Here is a 19,483-nt window from a genome sequence, read left to right as displayed (position 1 = left end):
TTACATACAGTGTATCAATCTTGGATGTAACAGTATGGATTAATTGCACAAAGACCCCGAAAAATTTTAGGCTGGATACAAAGCCTTCTGTAAGGGCTAGGAAGACATCAAAGGCATCAGCAGAACGGGGCGACTGTTATAATTATAAAGTTAAGTTATGAATCAGAAGTGCTGTTTGGCATTGTATACAATGCGCTCAACCTCAGAAGGGGTAAAAAGGCCCAAACTGGTCTACGTTGACTATAGCGCTCTCTAAAGGCCGATCTTTACCAAATTTGGTACGAGGTCTCAGAGTGGCATGCCAAACAAGCATTACAAGTTTTGTGTTGATAGCATTTACTGTGGCAGAGATATTGCAATTGCAAATTTCCCATTTCAATTTAAAAGTTATTGGCCAAAACAAATAAACATTGATCATAGCGCCCCCTTATGGCCGATCTTCGCCACACATACAGAGTATCGTAGTGGGATGTTGAACAATGTTCTCAAGTTCTTTGCTGATAACATTTAATTTGGCTGAGATATCATGATGTGATGATATGTGTGTGTGGTAGCTAGCTAGGAAAATGTATTTGATCATCAAATGCGCATACTTTAACGTAGCAAATTCTTTTAATAAATTTTGGTCAGGTCCATCTGGAGATGCTATCGACCAGGTTTCGTGCAGATCGGTCACACAGCCAGCACAGTTCGGAAAAGTTGGTTGGCGGAAATGGGCATGGCCTATATCAGGCGATTTAGTTGGATCCAGGGAACGCGTGGATATATGATTTTTTTAATGTCTGGTGTACGGAGTTATAGGGCCAAACGTGGGTTTTTTCTGCTATAGCGCCACCTAGTGGTTTTGGACCTGTCCTGAAAAATTTAATTGTTAGTTTGTATGTCTATTTTATAGTGTTTGACCATGTGTGTCATTTCTAAAAGCTTAACCAGGGACAAAGACTGCAAATTGGCCTACGGCCATAAGGCCCACATACATTGCATCGGTTGCACTTTAGATGTAACAATGTATGGTCCCTGACAAATAAACTGATAAAAGACGAGACAAAGTTTTTGTGGGTCAACCCACAAGACCTCACAGAAGTAAGAGAGTTACATTTTTGCAGCAATTGTGGAAAACGTTACCTGAGGATCATCATACAAGAGAAACTATTGAGCTGAAACTGTCGTGGAGACGTGTTCACCAACTTAATTAAAAATACTTTTGCAGTCCCTACTGTTAGCGGGGAGTTTTTCCTCGCCACTGTCGCACTGCTTGCTCTTGAGGGAATTACTGTAATTGCTGGAATTGTTGGGGCTTTGTAAATTATAGTGTGGTCTAGACCTACTCTATCTTTAAAGTGTCTCGAGATAACTCTTGTTATGATTTGATACTATAAATAAAATTGAATTGAATTGTTAGCGAATGTAAAATATAAATAAAGATGAGATGACAGTATTATTTGTGGTCCGTGTTAAACAGTTGTATTCTCCCAAATTAAGAAAAAATGTGGGTTTCACAGTGATTGCACAGTAGTGATAGTGGCAGTTATATAAGTAATAACTTGATGGTCCATTTTCAGAGTATCTTAGAATCACTTTTAGTTTAAAGTTTAACAAGGACTTAAAATCTATGTACTTTGAGTATTTGATAGTTCTATACGATATGAAGTATACTGTACATCTGTGCAAGAAGTCAGGTTTTACATGTGAGAGTGACTGACATCACTGTTTTTTATGACTATGAGAAGTCCCATTAAATGTGAACCAAGGTTGTTAAAGTTTTGAATTTTAAATAGTTTTTTATTTTAGTTTCTCCGATAGTATTCCGAGTACGTTTGCTAGTTTTCGTTTCTCAGAAAGATTTAATTTTAGTTTTTATATATTTTACAGTATTTTAGTTTGTTTTTGTCAGGGACAGGTATAAGAGTTAAAGATGTATAGCTAAAAATAAAATGCATGTTTGGAGAATAGCCATGATATTTAATGTTTAATCTTCACACTGATGTAGTGTCTGATGTGCAGCAAATATCAAATTTCAAATCAAAGTTATTGCATTTGGTAAAGAAAGATCAGAATTATCTACAGTCTCTATTTGACCAGTGCATACCCTTGTGTTGACTTCGGGTCAAATTGACCCGTTTAAAAAAAAAAAAATTATATCATGAAATGTGAAAATGTGTAGAAGAAAAATGTACAAATTTAAAACATTGGAAAAAGCGAAAACAAACCGCCGTCAAAAAATATTTTCAATTTTTTTCAAGGTTGACGGGAAGACAACACAAGGGTTAACCAGATGCTCTTCTTTGTTTCATCCCATGTTATGTACTCCCAGTATGAGCTGTTACCAGATGATACAGAGCTCAGCACTGCAAATTAAATCGGTTTAAAGGTCCCATGACATGGTGCTCTTTGGATGCTTTTATATAGACCTTATTGGTCCCCTAATACTGTATCTGAAGTCTCCTTCCTGAAATTCAGCTTTGGTGCAGAACTACAGCCACTAGAGCCAGTCCTACAATGACCTTTCCTTAGGATGTGCCATTTCTGTGTCTGAAGCTATTGTGGAGGAGAGAGGAAGTGACAAGGTGGAGCCATGATGTCTCTCATGGGTTGGCCAAATTCTCTGGGTGGGCAAAGCAGAGAAAGGGGAGGTAACCTTGCTTGTTATGACCTCATAATAAGCAGATTCCAAAACGGCTCATCTGAGCTTTCATTTTCTCAAAGGCAGAGCAGGATACCCAGGGCTCGGTTTACACCTATCACCATTTCTAGCTACTGGGGGACCATAGACAGGCTGGGGGAACTCATATTAATGTTAAAAAAACTCATAAAGTGACATTTTCATGCCATGGGACCTTTAAGAACTCCTTTGTGCCTGTATCACTTTTTTTGTATCACAATAACAAACAGGAGCCTAGAGCAGTGCAAAAACCCACACACCCACTAATGCCTCAGGGTGTGTATTTTCATTTTATTGCTCTTTAATGTTGTTTGTTTACTGGTGCTGTGTGCCCATGTGTGTTGACGGGTTCAAGTCAAATTTCCCCATAAGGACAATTAGGTATCAATCAAAACAGTTTCCAATTAAGACCCTCCTCCACTCCGTAGGATGGTCTAGCAAAGTGAGACTAGATGGAATGTAACTAAGTATTTCCTCAAGACAATTGTACTTAAGCTCAAATTTGACATATTTGTAATTTACTTTAGTCTTTTCTTTCCATGCCACATTCTATTTTTACTCCACAATAAGCCAATCTGCAAGTGCCAAAAACTGCAGTTCATCGAGTAGCCACTTGAGGCTAGCAACCAAAAAGGAGTCAATCTCCATAGACCCCCATTTTAAAATGCCCAAATTATGTTTACAGCCTCGTACAGTAGATAGATAGATAGATAGATAGATAGATAGATAGATAGATAGATAGATAGATAGCACTTTATTGTCCGTATACACGGAAATTTGTCTTGCAATACAAGCTCCAACAATCACCACACAACAACCTAAAAACAAAAGCTATAAACATAGAGACATCAATACAACATAGATACTTAATTAATTAATATGAGGGGTGGGGGGCTGCCCTGCAAGAGTGGTCATAAATAACCAAGTTACTTAATTCTGTGACAGACGATCACAAACAATAAACACAGACAATTGTTTTGGAGCGAGCTGCGAGTCGCCAGCTGAGCAGCGCCACGTCATCACACACAGTAAAAGGTTTTAATCTCTAAAGCTAAATTCACCCTTTATGACAACTGTTGGGGGTAGTAGACACAGGAGGCTAGTTGCTAGGCTGCAAGAAATCCAAGAAGTATGCACTCGTTTGTAAAACTCTAATATTTATATTTACCATTATATGTTAGCATTATTAGCATGTGACATAGCTAATTATCCATAGACAAAAGGACTTAGAATTGGAGCCAAGGGGGTAAGCGTCTGTCAACAACCCGGAGCTCCTATGGCGCCATTTTGATGCTAACAAGCCATCACCTGCCGTTAGCATTCCATTGACTCCCATTCATTTTGACGTCACTTTGACAGCAAATAACTTTACATCTGAAGCGTTTAAAGACTCTATTTGTCCATTGTTTATTTCTAAAGAAACACGACAATGTATAAAAGGCTCCATTACCTTGTACCTCACGTTATGGCTCCGTAGCAGACGTTTTTGTAAAAATAGGCTAACGATTGTGTCATAACCAAGCGACTTACTGTCGCATAGTAGAGGAATTACCGTATAGTACAGGAGAAGCTCGCAGGCAGTTTCGACTTACGTTTGCTGTTTAGGTTTAATTACTGATGTTAACTAGCATTTTAGTTAGCAATAATTAGGCTGTGCCCATGTTATCTTCTTACATATACCTACGCTCTCCGTCTCTGCAAGATTGGGAATGATTGAGATTTATCTTGGCACAGCTACCAGAAGACTTACAACTTTCAGACAGGTTGCTGAGCTCAGTTTGCAGCTGCGCAATAATGCTCAGCGCTCACCGGAAAAGTGCTTCTAATATCCTTCACTGGCCTCTGTCCAGAGCAAAGGGCTCTGTTGGTCCATTTTATATATATCAATGGTCTCCGTCCAGAGCAACGGGATCTGTTGGTCCATTAGCCTATATATGTTGTCTATGCTTGGAGCAAGATGCCCAGCTAACAGGAGATCATGCTAGCCACGGTTATTAAAGTTAAACCAGAGTAGGTCTAGACCATACTATAATTTAGCCTACATAAACCTAAAATGTCCTTCCAAAAGCATGCATTTGGGAAGACAGCTGTGAGGAAAAACTTCTTTTTAACAGGCAGAAACCTCTGGGGTCTTTTTGGGGACCTGTATTTGATTATTTGATTTAGTTGTTTAACCCACCCACTTTTCTTAAGCACTAACCCTGCTCCCTGATCCCTGCCCACAGAGCTGGTAGCTCTGTAGCTCGGAGGAGAGCCGGTCAGCCGCTCGGTTCTGGCTGACTGGAGGTCAACGTCTTCAGGCAGGGTGGCCTCCAAAGACCAACTGCTTTCTCCGCGCCTGATCTCTGCCATGGATGGGTCTCTAGCTCTAGGTCTCTGCCGAGGGGCCCTGTGCCTGTTATGTATTACAAGAACGATGGAGGGCAGTAAAATCCCTATAAACTTCTAAACTGCCAAAAATCACAGAAGAAGAAGGAAAAAACCCCGCCTTTTGTTGTCTATTGGCCAATCAGGAGTCCACATCCCAAAACAGCTCACTGTACCTGTAGTGTGGTGGTTCAGAAAGCAGCTAGTTAGCTAGCTAATATACAGGCAGAAAGCTAAAAACACAACACTTTATTTTTACTAGGTGCTCCTAAACATCACCCGGGTAACCAGCTCACACCACAGCCGCAAGCTGTACCATGGTCGGTGTTAAAGTGATCGGGAGCGACCCGGACTTCCAGCCGGAGTTAGCGGCCTCCGGCTCCAGGCTTGCTGTGGTGAAGTTTACAATGGCTGGGTAAGCTTACCAAACTGGCTTCCAGGCCGAGCGTCTAGCCGAGCTTAGCACTTTAGTCTGTCCTATCAACATGAGACTAGAAAACATCCAGAGCTCGTCGTTTTTACTGTTTTATGGAGCTGACACGAGATGTATATAGGCTATACGGTATATGATAGGTGTAGCTCTCATTAGTAGGAAGCCAAGGTTAGCATGCTATCGTTAGCGAACTAGCTCTATTGCTTACAATGACATAGCAATATTACATTAACTTTGCTGCTGAGGGTTCGTACGATTCTATGATGGAAAAACAGCAACATTAGCACCTATATAAATGTATTTAAAAATTGTGTTTTATTTTACTCCCCACTGTAGCCAGTCCTTGCAGAGTTAGTTATATTTAACGGTTAGCTAGCTACACTTTCATTGTAACGTTAACGTTAGGTTACTTAGTAACGTCACAAGACGTTGAATTTAGTCTGTAGGCTGTAAAGTTGGATGAAATTATTGAAAACATGACTAATGTAGCTTGTAACTTAGCTTATAATGATTTATTGTTATATTAAATCGTTACCTTGTGAGATTTATGAAAGAAATTAGCTAAGCAATTTAAACATTTCATAGGTTTAATCAAATATTGCACTAGCAAAGCTTATGTAAGTGTTGTAACGTGATGTGTGACTATGTAGGCTAGCTACTAGCTATGTGTTAATAATGAGGAATGTTTAACGTTAAGAGTAATACTAGCTAGAGGGGTTACCACGTTATAACAGTAAATTTAGCTCTTGGGAAGTTTTAAATATGAAACGTTTAAGTTTAACCAATTACGTTACCTCGTTGGGGTCGATATTAGCTGCGATGTATTGTATTGTCAGCCAATAAGTAGCACGAAATGTCAGTAACGTTACAGTATGTGATATATGTAATTTTGAAACAATGTCTCCATTACATAGTCCAGTTTGGGGGTGACGATATACAACAGATGAGCAGAAAATCATCTTATTGTAGAAGCTGAGACCAGCTAAAGTTTATAAATAAGTATGATAGCTACATAACTGAAACCGTTCATTGATTATTTAAACGTACAATGTAACTTACTGCTGCTAGGGGTCTCTCAACCAAAACAATGGATGGTAAACACGGACTTTTGATGACGTTTGGAAGTTGCGTGGAATTATGGGAGTTGTAGTTTTTAGTGTTTAACACCAGCGCTGATTAGAATGCATCTGTTCACGGACGAGTTTACCCATTCATTCAAGTGTATTCACGTTAAGTTTAGTAACGTTTATTCATGTAATTCTAATAAAATAGCTGCAGTTTCCCCAACATAACAACATCAATTTTTCTTGATACAATTTTTATTGGTAGCTGACCGGTTAGCTAGTGAGTCAGCAAGCTAACATATTAGCCAGCAGCTAAAACCACACGTTCAAAAAATATTTCCCATGTCAATATCACCTTTTGGATGGTTTCAACACCGGGCGGATGGGGTTTGTTGGAACGCTAGCTAGCTACTCAACGGGGCTGAGAGACGTGTGTGGGTGGGGATTGCCGTGGGAATAGCTAGCCAACTGCAAAGAGGTGAGAAATTCGGCAGGGAGGAGGTTTTCGGCACGAACACCGGTAGCGCTAACTTAGACGTAGCTAACGTTATGGATGGCCGCTGTTGTGACTTGTTTCCCGACGCTTCATTAAACTGCCATTAGCGTCGTTAGCACCCAGCACTGGCGTTAAGTGCTGGTGGCTGGGTGCTAGCTGACTGGGGGGCTAACGGTAACTAGCTAGCTATATGTCCCGGGGCTGTTGTCAGCTGTCATCCCGACTGAACTCTCTCTGCGCCGGGGGAGTGAGGCAGACCGACCGGGGTGTGCTAGCTGGCTAAATTAGCATTAGATTAATCGTCTATACAGCTAACGTTACTAGTGAACTTATTCGTGGGTTAGCCCAGTGCTGTTAACCGTGGTCAAAATAATCATGCTAAAAATAACTTTATGAGCGTGTTGAACGATGTTGTAACCCTATAATGTTACCCACCAAGCATTAACGTTAGCTAATGGTCAACCAGCACATTGTAGTAACGTTAAGCTGGATCGATATTGATATGTATCAATAAATAAGGTCTCTGCTGTATTACTGTGTTGCAAAGTGGCATGTAATTAATCACAAAATGATGCTGTGTGGCAAAAAAGCAGTAGTATGGTTAGGCCTGTCACGATAAAATTTTTTGCTGGACGATAAATTGTCCCAGAAATTATTGCGATAAACGATAATATTGTCGTTGAGAGACCATTTGCATCTAATATAATGATAATGCCTTAATAATGCCATAAAAAAACATTTTCAAAGATCAATACACTTTTATTTTGTGGTTCGGAATGAAAGGGAGAAAACGGGACGCCGAGTAACACGGTTGATATCGCTCATATACTTTCTTTTTTTGACGGCGCCTTAACTGCAAAGTGCTGCGGGAAACCCTGATCCAACTCTCAACTAGCGTTTTCTGTCTCTCTCTCCACCTGGAGTCCCGCCCCCACACAAAGACCATGCGACTGACAAGAGGGTTCACTCCTCGTTACGCTAAGGAACCGAGAGTGTTCGTGCAGTCTCTCTGGTAGAGAGAGACGAGGAAAACAAACAAGCATGCAAATGGAAATTATCGCGGCCGGAAACATTATCGAGCTCATTTTTTTTATCGTGCGATTAATTGATTTATTGACTATCGTGACAGGCCTAAGTATGGTTACAAGTATTTATTTCTGTGACATTGTATGATTTACAATTACTCTGGCTGAGTAACTACACGGTGAAATGTTATATGACGCCACTGACTAAAGAAAACGTCCCGTGTAAAATAATAAAAATAAATAACAGATTTCTCTGGGTTTGAAATTTGGTGGAAACATTTAGGATGGTGTAAGAACACAACTACTAAAATTATATAACATACAGTACAGGCCAAAAGTTTGGACACACCTTCTCATTCAATGCGTTTCCTTTTTATTTTCATGAGTATTTACATTGTAGATTCTCACCGAAGGCATCAAAACTATGAATGAACACATATGGAATTATGTACTTGACAAAAAAGTGTGAAATAACTGAAAACATGTCTTATATTTTAGATTCTTCAAAGTAGCCACCCTTTGCTTTTTTATTAATAAGGGAAAAAAATCCACTAATTAACCCTCACAAAGCACACCTGTGAAGTGAAAACCATTTCAGGTGACTACCTCATGAAGCTCATTGAGAGAACACCAAGGGTTTGCAGAGTTATCAAAAAAGCAAAGGGTCTACTTTGAGGAATCTAAAATATAAGACATGTTTTCAGTTATTTCACACTTTTTTGTTAAGTACATAATTCCATATGTGTTCATTCATAGTTTTGATGCCTTCAGTGAGAATCTACAATGTAAATAGTCATGAAAATAAAGAAACACATTGAATGAGAAGGTGTGTCCAAACTTTTGGCCTGTATTGTAGGTATGGTCGTTCTTAGACATTTTAATGCAGACATTTTACATATTGCACCTTTTAATGTTGTCAGTGTTGTCAACGTTAAATGACTTGAAGATTAATTGATTAATCGTTTCAGCACTACTTGAGAGATGAAAGCAGATCCCTAACACACTCTCCTCTGCCTCCTCAGGTGTCGGCCCTGTGTCAGAATAGCTCCGGCTTTCAACATGTTGAGTAACAAGTACCCACAGGTCGTCTTCCTTGAAGTAGATGTTCATGTCTGTCAGGTAAGTCTGATCTACCATATCGTTTTCATCCAGAGTCCCATCAAAGCTGGAGAAATGATTCAATAAGAACAATGGTTGGTAAACCACTTTCCACTGTAACCCCAGGTGTAGCATTTATATTTAACGTTTTAATATCTTATGCTGTTTTTGATTATTTTAGCATTGTCAGACCTCAGCTAAAGTCAGGTCTGAAATCTTTTTTTGGCCCTTTCAGACCAGTGACAATCCTGTTTTGAAATGATATTAAATGAAAATTTTAATTACTGAATTCCTTTTATGAACCAACAGCAAAACAAATGGACCTGACAAACTGCACTCACTTATGTAACCTCTGCCGGTCAGAGACACAAATATGATTTTTTGCGTAAATAATGAGGGGGAAAAAAAGGCTGCAAGCCTGGAGATCCAGCCTAGTATTAGCAGTTAGGTTAGACAAGGTTTTGATGGTGCTAAATTCTTGAAACCATATCTCTTTTTCTCAGGCAACAGCGGCAGCCAACAACATCTCAGCCACGCCAACGTTCTTGTTCTTCAGGAACCGGGTCCGGGTGGATCAGTATCAGGGGGCAGACTCGGCCGGTCTGGAGGAGAAAATCAAACAGCACACAGAGAATGACCCGGGAAACAGCGAGGACTCCGACATTCCAAAGGGATACGTGAGTTGACAATGTTACTGACGCCTCTCTGCTGAAGGATTGTGTGTGTGTGTCTGTGTGTCTGTGTGTCTGTGTGTCTGTGTGTGTGTGTGTGTGTGTGTGTGTGTGTGTGTGTGTGTGTGTGTGTGTGTGTGTGTGTGTGTGTGTGTGTGTGTGTGATTTAATGTTAAGTTTTATAAATTGTATAAAAGTAACTGTGTGCACATCCCACCTTCTGGCAGGTGCAGGACAAATGAAAATACTTAAAACGAAAATAATATAATGTCCGCAACACTGCTTTAAACTCCCTTATTTAATATAAAAATGCAACGTTTTTGTATATTTTCGTTTTAAGTTTTATAAATTGACCATCGACATGTTTTAAATAGTCCCTTTTCTTTACTCTTGAAAATGTCCTGTAGAAAGTAAGAAATTATATCTGACTGGGGGGAAAACAAGAAGCAAAGCAGTGTACACTTTGCATCAAGATATGTTTGCCTTTTATATCAGCGGAATAAGAAATAAGAGAATGTAGCATATATGAAAAAATTAAGAAGAAATAAGTTTAAAACGGAACTAGGCAATACGTATGTACAGTATTTGTGCGACACGGAGAAAATGTGAATCAGCCAGTTGCCCCAAAAGGACATGTATAAATGTAATTGTAACATAAAGGCAGGAATAGACCCAGGCGTTGAGTTTGTTTGGTTTCTTTTTCAGATGGACCTCATGCCTTTTGTCAGCAAAGCCGGCTGCGAATGCCTCAATGAGAGCGACGACTGCGGCTTCGATAACTGCTTAATCAAAGACTCCACCTACATGGAGTCTGACTGCGATGAACAGGTACGAGCTGTCCAAAATCTGCCCAAATGTGTGATCTTGCAATCACAAGAATGAAGAACAATTCAGTCAGTTCATGCATTTCTCACATACGTTTGTCATTTTTCCCAGTCCCAAAAAGTTGTGCAACAAAACAAGCAGGTTGGAAGGATGTTAGCAATTTCTTTTAATCACCCCATTTTCAACACAAAACGTGTCTCCAACAAGCCAAAAGCCTCGCAGATAGATGGATGTCATTGCATATGGGATTTTATTTCCCCAAAAAGCTGTGTTGTCAGTCAGAGATCATTCCCAGCGGTCCGCTTCAACACTGGATCTAGCCTGTTTTTCAACTTTTGTCATCTAGCAGTACACTGCATTGGTCAATCAAAGATATGCGATCACACATGACATGCGGCATGTAGCCAGTCCCATTCTGCTGCTTTACTTTGTAGCGGCTAATATAACCCTAAACTGTGATAGCAGGGCCAGAGCTGGGGAGATACTTTACAGTGGAGGTTCTAGTCGCGAACAGGTTTGAAGTGCAACAGGTGCCGAATGAATGTAACTAAATAACTTTTCTCAGATGATTGTAGTTGGTCCCCAGCAGAGGGTTATTCATTTATTGGCTGCTCTAGATTTTCCAACGTTTTAGACACAGATATGGTAATAATAATTGTCCAAAATTATATGAAATAGCTTTTTTTGTTTGTTTTGAAAACATTTTCTATCTGAAAGAAGCTAGTTGGTCGAATATATCCTAACAATTGTGTTTTGTGGCAGATAAACAACAATTAAATTGTTATTTGTCTAATACGTTGCTGTCCCCTTTAATCTTGTCTAGTTGCTGATAACTATTGCCTTCAACCAGCCTGTGAAGCTCTTCTCTATGAAGCTACTATCCTCAGATTTTGGTGAGTTTTTTTTTTTAATGCTGCCCTGCACTTAGTTAATAATTACTAACTATTAATTAAAGTTAATTAATCTGATTCTCTCATCTGGAGGTATTGCGAATATTCAGTTCCCCGATAACGAATTTCCTATCCTTTGCTCCGTTTTCCCTTCCCTCCCTCCTTCCACCTTTCTCTCTGCTCTTATTTCTCCATCTTCTCGTCCTTTTCTGTGTCAGCCCAAGCCCCTAAGGTGGTGAAGCTGTTCATTAATCTCCCCCGGTCGATGGGTTTCGACGACGCCGAGCGATGCGAAGCCACTCAGACTCTGGAGTTGTCGGAAGAAGACTACAAGGAGGACGGGTTGATTCCGCTGCGCTACGTCAAGTTCCAGAATGTCCAGAGCGTTACGGTAAGGAGCAGATTAACATGCAGAACTGAGACAAAACGTCTTATTCAATATATAGTAATGTAATAAATGCAATAAAATGCACTGGCTAATGTAAAGACGTTTACACTGGAGACATTTTTTTTTTTTTTTTTTTAGCGATTAATCCACACGTCAATATAATTTTTCAAACTGTTGTTTTTGTCATCGACGCAAATATGTGGCGATAAAGCGATTTTAAAAATTTTCCCGGAAGTGCATTTTTCTGCGCTGTCGCACCGCGAATAAAAACATCAACCAATCCCATTGTGTTGTTGACTTATTATGAGGACCATAACACAACAACACAAGGCTGTATAAACGGGGAACATTACTTTCAACCTTGACAAAGGCAGCGTTTACCAGAGACACTCTTTCTGTTTCACTCTATATACAGTCTATTGCAACACTGCGTCACTGTTTACCAGAGGGAATTAAATTCCTCAAGAGTATTTTGCTTAAAGGAAACTTAGAATAGCTTACAGTAGCTTAGTGTTAGTTTTTCCTGCTTCGGATCCCGAGCGTGGTCCACCCAGCAGCCAGAGAAACAAGACACGGGAAACCTCCGGTGGTCTGGAGGAGCTGCAGCATGTATTTGTGCTCAAACTGCAGACTGTAGCTACGGTACATTGACTTGATATCTTCACCGCTACGCGTTAACTCTCCTCTGCTCCGATCGCTCGCTCTCGTCCGATCACACCACATGGACCGTCACTTTCTCACGTTCGCTTCACCAGCATCCCCAGAAGGACCTCAAACTGCCCCACCGACATGGTAGATGAGCTGGCACCAATACTCAAACCTTTTATTGAACAACTGTCGCAAATGTGCATCGCTGCTGGTATGAATAGTTTTGATGCAAAACTAGGGCTGGGCGATATGGAGAAAATCAAATATCACGATATTTTTGACCAAATACCTCGATATCGATACCGCAACGATATTGTAGTGTTGACTAATGGTGCTTTCACAAAATATTTACACAATGAGATTTTTGATCAATAATCATCAGTAATGTGGATGTAATGACTAAGTGGGTAAATGCAAATAATAGAACAGTTACAACAGTCTGGTAAGTTCAGAAAATGACATCACTTTACTGTAATGCAGCCTTTAAAACCAGGAAAAGAAAACACTTATGTCATATTACAATATTACGATATCCAAAATCTAAGCCGATATCTAGGCACATATCACGATATCGATATAATATCGATATATTGCCCAGCTATATGCGAAACATTTGCAGGCGATGCTTTGTCGGTATGACATTTTTTTGCAGTGTCATCACCATTCATATCTATACAGTCACTGTGACCATGTGTTTATGGTGAAATTGTTCACAAGAGGTTCTTCATAGATCTAGCTTGTAATTGTTACTCACAAAGTGCACCAGACTGATGCATTTAACTTTCAAACGTACAAAACTTTATTCCGGGTGCGCATGCCCACGGACACCCCTAGAAGGTCCAAGGTCCACCACAGTCTCACAGAATCCCGTGGGAAAGCTGCAGGATGAGGTTTCACTCTGCTTGGAATTCTGCCGTTTCGGAGCGTGCTACCTACTTCATCTTCAACTGGGTTAGTATGTATGTTGATGGTATTTGTCTTTTCTTTTTTTTTTTTCCTTTACTAGTTGTTTGTCAAGTCAAACCAAGGAGATGAGGAAACGACAAAAATCAACTACCTGACATTCATAGGAACTCCAGTACAGGCCACCAACATGAGCGACTTCAAGAGGGTATGGAACAGTTACAGCACCCCGCACTCATTAATGTTCAGATATGTTTGAGTGTTTTGTACTCAACATGGTGGATCATTTTATTCTGTTGCCATGTAGGTTGTGGGAAAGAAAGGAGAGAGTCACTGAGCAGGTGAACCAAGGGGAGGATGAGAAGAAGAGGAAGAGGAAGAGGAGGCTGCAGATACATCCAAGGACTGTCCCTCTGCCAAAGCTGCCACACTCTGCTGTGCCACACAAAAAAAAACCCACAGCCTTCAGCGGACCTCCTCAAGCTCTAATTGAATTCTCCGTGTGTGGAGACTATAAATCATTTGTATTGTAATTCTGATGAAAATCACTGTAAATAAAACACAATCCTTTTTCAAGGGAAAGTGCGTTGTGTCTGTTTTCTGTGGGAGCAGTAGCAGTGAATGTGGCACTGGTAGCAGTTCTAGTAATGCAATACAGACCATAGCATGTGTGGATGTAGCATGGACATCACTAATACAGGCAACAAGTGCAGCACTCTCTGTAATACGGATAAATAACACATTTATTTGTCTCTGCGCTTAGCAGCAAACTGCCCAGAAATTGTTATTGCAGGTTTAAAGTCTGTTTAAATAACTAACCAAGTACAGTACCGTTTTCATGGTTCTGGGAACAGCAGCCTGAAGTTTCTTTATTCCAAATCAATTAATAAAGTTGATTTTTCAAGGGAAAGTAGTTCTCACAAAAGTGCAGACAGGGTGTTTAGAGCAGATGTGAAATCCAAACTGCGAGCCAGAAGGACTTTGTTCTGAAATGAATGATGAATGAATTTCAAGATGGATGAATTTCAAGATTTCTCTTCTTTTGGACTGTAATCTCCCAAATATCCTGCCGACCTCAGCAATTAAACATTTATCAAATTGTAATGAATTTGCTTTTACATAGTTATTTTTTTTTTCTTGTATGAAACGGGGTGAAAGTAAACTTAATATATATTGCCTACAGTATCTACAGGTATACCTACTTATTAATACGTACAATATTAAATGCATATTGATCTGTGGGTACTTCATTATGTGTGACACTGCAGACTGTAACTTTCTCCAACTGATTCGACCTTTCCTCAGGCCTGTGTGGGTGTGTACGACAGGGATTGATTGACAGTTTATGACCTATCCTATGCAGTATTTGCACACCTGTCATACACCTTTATTACATAAGGATAGGGGGCGGGGGGGCTGCCTTTCCTCTTCCTGGAGTGAATCAAGATCATAGCCCTCGCTCCTGCTCCTGCCCTCAAATAGCCAATCCCCTCAGTCCATGTATTTCCTTCTTCCTGCCCCCTCCACTGTTCTGCCAGTAGTGATGGGCGGACCGACTCTTTTCAAAGAATTGGTTCCTTAGAGTTGATACATGGAAATGTATTAGTTTAGTTTGACATTCAGTCCGTTCAAGTAGTGCAAGTCAGTTTTCTACAACACAGCTGCTACCTGCCTCACAAAACTTTTTTTCTAAAATGCATTTAGCAGCCATCATAAGTTTACATTATTAAAAATGACAAATGTATTTTAATGCAAGACTTAAACCCAAAGCTCTATAACACACAGAAGTCTGAAAAATACCAAGTGAGAAGCAGGTGAATGCACCATTAACCTGCCATGGACAATACATACAATATTTGTTCGTTCATTTCCGCCCATCACTATCTGCCAGTGTACATATGAGCGTAACCAGTATTGTGCAAAAGCTGACTGTAATGTCTATAATTTATAACTAAATAAATGTGACATTATGATCTTATAGTATTTCCACATGTGATGTGTCTTAGGTAACATAAATTGGAGAAAGGCTTGGCTTCTACCGTATAAGTATTGTGTTTCTAACAAAGCTAAGGAAGTACACCTCAAAACTCCTGTACATTTTGTAAACAGAATATTGAAACAATATCTCATCTTTTTTTTGATTGTGAAATATCCAAAAGATTTTGGACAGATTTGGAGTCTTACTTTTTTGAACCCACCAACTCTATCTACTCCCTTAATCTTAAAGATATTATCTGTTTCTACAATAATTCAGATAATGGTGCTCTTGAGTATCTTATAAATTTTGTTATTCTGTATGCAAAATTCTATATTCACAAGCAGAAATTTTCAAACTCTTCTCCTAACTTTGTACCTTTTCTCATAGAATTTAAATCTCTACTGAAGTCACTTAGAACGTTGGATAACAAAAAAATTGTAGATACTGTAGAGCTTTTTTTCCCTGAAACCTCTGACTAAATTGATGTCTTCTTGTACATTTTTAGTTTTTTTTTTGTTTTGTTTATATTGTATACACATATTTATATGTTTTTATCTCCTATGTATTGCTTCGTTTGTTTCTATATAAGTATTTTTTTTAAATTTTTATTATTTTTATAAGTTTGTGCACTTGTTGTTCACGTGCTATCATTGCTTACTTGATTTTTGTCATCTATATTTTGTGAATAAAAAAAAATAAATAAAAAAAAGTGATGCGTCTTAGGTTGTAAGCAGACATTGTTTTATTCAGTCCACAAGGGGGCGCTTTAGTTTAATTGTTGTGTTGAGACTGTGGAAGCAGCGACGTATTCAGAAATCAAGATGGCGTTAACAGAAATGTAAACTATCGTAACGGAGACTTTGCCATGTCAGAGTTTTATTCCAGAACTTTACACTGACCTGATTCACTGCATATCAGCAGGCGTATTGCGTATGAAGACAATTTACTGCGTATTTGTTTCGAGGGCAGTGGTTATCTGAAGGTGAAACTGGTTGACGTTCACTGTCTCTGAGAGGTGAAATGGCGCAGCGAGGAATTCAGATGGACCAGGAAAAACTCTGCTGCTCGATCTGTCTGGATCTACTGAAGGATCCAGTGACTATTCCCTGTGGGCACAACTACTGTATGAGCTGTATTAAAAGCCACTGGGATGAAGAGGATCAGAAGAAAATCCACAGCTGTCCTCAGTGCAGACAGACCTTTGGATCGAGGCCTGCCCTGGGGAGAAACACCATGTTGGCAGATTTAGTGGAGGAACTGAAGAAGACAGGACTCCAACCTGCTCCAGCTGATCACCGCGATGCCAGACCTGGAGATGTGGCCTGTGATTTCTGCACTGGGGGGAAAGTGAAAGCTCTCAAGTCCTGTCTGCAGTGTCTGGTCTCTTACTGTGAGCAGCACCTCCAGCCTCACTATGAAGTTGTTCCATTAAAGAAACAAGCTGGTCGACCCCTCCCAGAAGCTCCAGGAGAACGTCTGTACTCGTCACAACGAGGTGATGAAGATTTTCTGCCGCACTGATCAGAAATGTATCTGCTATCTGTGCTCCATGGATGACCATAAAGGCCACGACACAGTTTCAGCTGCAGCAGAAATGACTGAGAGGCAGAAAGAGCTCGGGCTACGTCTGCAAAAGATCCAGCAGAGAATCCAAAACAGGGAGGAAAAATGTGAAGGTGCTTCAGCAGGAGGAGGAGGCTATCAATCACTCTGCTGATAAAGCTGTGGAGGACAGCGAGAAGATCTTCAGAGACGCCAAGCAGCAGATCAGATCTCGTCAGAAAACGGAAGTGGCTCACGTCAACGAGCTTCAGGAGAGGCTGCAGCAGGAGATCACTGAGCTGAACCGGAAGCTCGCTGAGCTGGAGCAACTGTTAGACACAGACGATCACATCCAGTTTCTGCGCAATTTCGTCTTGCTGTCGCGTCTTAGTGAAGCTATAGACTCGTCCGGCGTAGATAGCCGTCCTCTGAGGTACAATGAGGATGTGACTGCGGCTGTGTCGGAGGCCAGAGATAAACTACAGGACATTCTGAGTGAGGAATGGACCAACATGTCGCTGACAGGGACTGAAGATGTTTTACTGCCACAGGCAGAACCCAAGACCAGAGCTGAATTCTTACAATATTCATGCCAAATCACACTGGATCAGAACACAGCATACAGGAAATTTATGTATTCCAGTGACCTACAAGCAAGAAATGGATATGATGAATATCATAATTGTGACTTTTATGGTCACCCAGACAGTTTTACTGACTGGGCTCAGGTTTTGTGTAGAGAAAGTCTGACTGGACGTTGTTACTGGGAGGTGGACTTTACAGGGACAGGCATTTGTATAGCAGTTGCATACAAGAATATTAGCAGAGCAGGAAGAGAAAGTGCATTTGGGCACAATGACAAGTCTTGGGCATTACAGTGTTTCTGTAATGGTTATGAATTCATTTATAACATCATCAGAACTCCCGTCTCTGGTCCTTGGTCCTCCCGAGTGGGAGTGTACCTGCATCACAGTGCAGGGGTTCTGTGTTTCTACAGCGTCTCTGAAACCATGACCCTCCTCCACAGAGTCCAGGCCACATTCACTCAGCCACTCTGTCCTGGACTTGGTGTACATCACCAACATGCTTCTGCTAACATCTGCACAGGTTCAAACATAGAGGACTGAAATCCACAGAGACAAGACAACACAAATGACAACTTATATAGGGTTTATGTATGGAGCGATATGTCTCATTTAGCCATAGTTGTTATCACTGCTTGATGAGTGAGTTTTCATCTTCTTTCATCTTGAAAATTAAATATGTGCATTAAATGTGAAAAAAATGAAGATGTATATAAATTAATAAAATACAAATAGAAAACTAAAAACACAATTAGTTTGGGATATTTCATCTTTTAAATCTTGTAGTGAGAAGGTAATAAGTGTCATCTTCGTTTCTGTAAACTAGTTAAGGATCGTCTGAGATTATCTTCTGATATTTGAAGGAAAAATAGCAATTTAATCTCTGGCAATAAATAACTGAACACAATAAATACATGTTATTATTGATATTGTCATATAGACCTCTCAGAACTTTGCCGGTTGTAACAAATTTGCTGTGATTATTGACCATCATATAATAAAATTGAATTGAATAGTAGTTCTTGCTTGATGTATGTTTGATGTATGTATTTTCTTTGTCACAACATTTTAATATATCAAACATTAAATAAATATTTAAACCTTTTTGCTAATCAGTTTTTCCCTAATGTGCGTTGTATTTTTGTATAGAAATGCATCATACTCTTTGTGTTTTATTTATTGTATTTCGCAAAAGCAGATTTATGTCATGTGCTGATTGTACGTACGGAAGAGTATTAGGCCCACATGCGAAAAAATTTATTGGGTTCTGATTAGAGATGGTCCGATATCGATACCAGTATTGGTATCGGCTCTGATACCGCCTAAAACGCTGGTATTGGTATCGGGAAGTACTGGAGTTTATGCACCGATCCGTTACCTCATAATAAAGCCCTGAAGAAAATCTACGTTAAAGTAGTTTATGTTCTTTTTCCGTTATAACTGACTGTCAAACTGGATAATAAAAGAAAGTTCTGGGGCATTCATTGTTGTGTTTGTTCATGTTTCACAAAGAGTTTAACCTGAGCCAGACCGACAACAAAGATAGAAATCATATCACATCCATACAGGGATAGTAGTATATAGTTGTTAAAACATAATAAAATATATGACACACTGGTATCGGATCGGTACTCGGTATCGGCCGATACGCAAGTTCAGGTATCGGAATCGGTATCGGGAAGCAAAAAATGGTATCAGGCCATCTCTAGTTCTGAGTTTAAAGTCAGAATTCTGAGAAAAAAGTCAGAATTCTGACTTTTGGCCCTAATCCTCTTCCCTACAATCAGCACATGACATAAATCTGTTTTAGCAGAGAAAAGAAATGTAAACTTAAAAAAGAAATTGACTTAAAAAAAAGGTCAGAATTCTGACTTTACACTCAGAATACATTGTTCACATGTGGCCCTAC

General features: G+C 39.8%; 1 protein-coding gene and 1 pseudogene across 1 annotated transcript; both read left to right on the top strand.

Annotated features, from left to right (window-relative positions):
- Nucleotides 1–5,161: 5,161 nt before the first annotated feature.
- Nucleotides 5,162–14,052, top strand: txnl1 (thioredoxin-like 1). Its single transcript, XM_039780192.1, has 8 exons — nt 5,162–5,444; nt 9,070–9,166; nt 9,649–9,822; nt 10,522–10,644; nt 11,465–11,534; nt 11,750–11,922; nt 13,574–13,678; nt 13,778–14,052. Exons 1-8 carry the CDS (start codon nt 5,347–5,349, stop codon nt 13,805–13,807), a joined length of 870 nt encoding a protein of 289 aa, XP_039636126.1. The 5' UTR covers nt 5,162–5,346; the 3' UTR covers nt 13,808–14,052.
- Nucleotides 14,053–16,226: 2,174 nt separating this feature from the next.
- Nucleotides 16,227–18,686, top strand: LOC120545652 (annotated as a pseudogene).
- The last annotated feature ends 797 nt before the right edge of the window (nt 18,687–19,483 follow it).

Source organism: Perca fluviatilis, chromosome 17 (assembly GCF_010015445.1).
Source record: "Perca fluviatilis chromosome 17, GENO_Pfluv_1.0, whole genome shotgun sequence".
NCBI classification, from domain to species: Eukaryota; Metazoa; Chordata; class Actinopteri; order Perciformes; family Percidae; genus Perca; species Perca fluviatilis.
Note: the sequence above shows the minus strand (reverse complement) of the source record. Positions and strands in the feature narration are given on the sequence as shown.

Excerpts from the sequence above, each read along its gene's own strand:
- txnl1 (XM_039780192.1), top strand. The coding sequence starts at position 5,347 with ATGGTCGGTGTTAAAGTGATCGGGAGCGACCCGGACTTCCAGCCGGAG. Across the intron at positions 9,823-10,521 it reads CCGACATTCCAAAGGGATAC|ATGGACCTCATGCCTTTTGT; the intron begins GTGAGTTGACAA and ends TTTCTTTTTCAG. Across the intron at positions 11,923-13,573 it reads AGAATGTCCAGAGCGTTACG|TTGTTTGTCAAGTCAAACCA; the intron begins GTAAGGAGCAGA and ends TTCCTTTACTAG.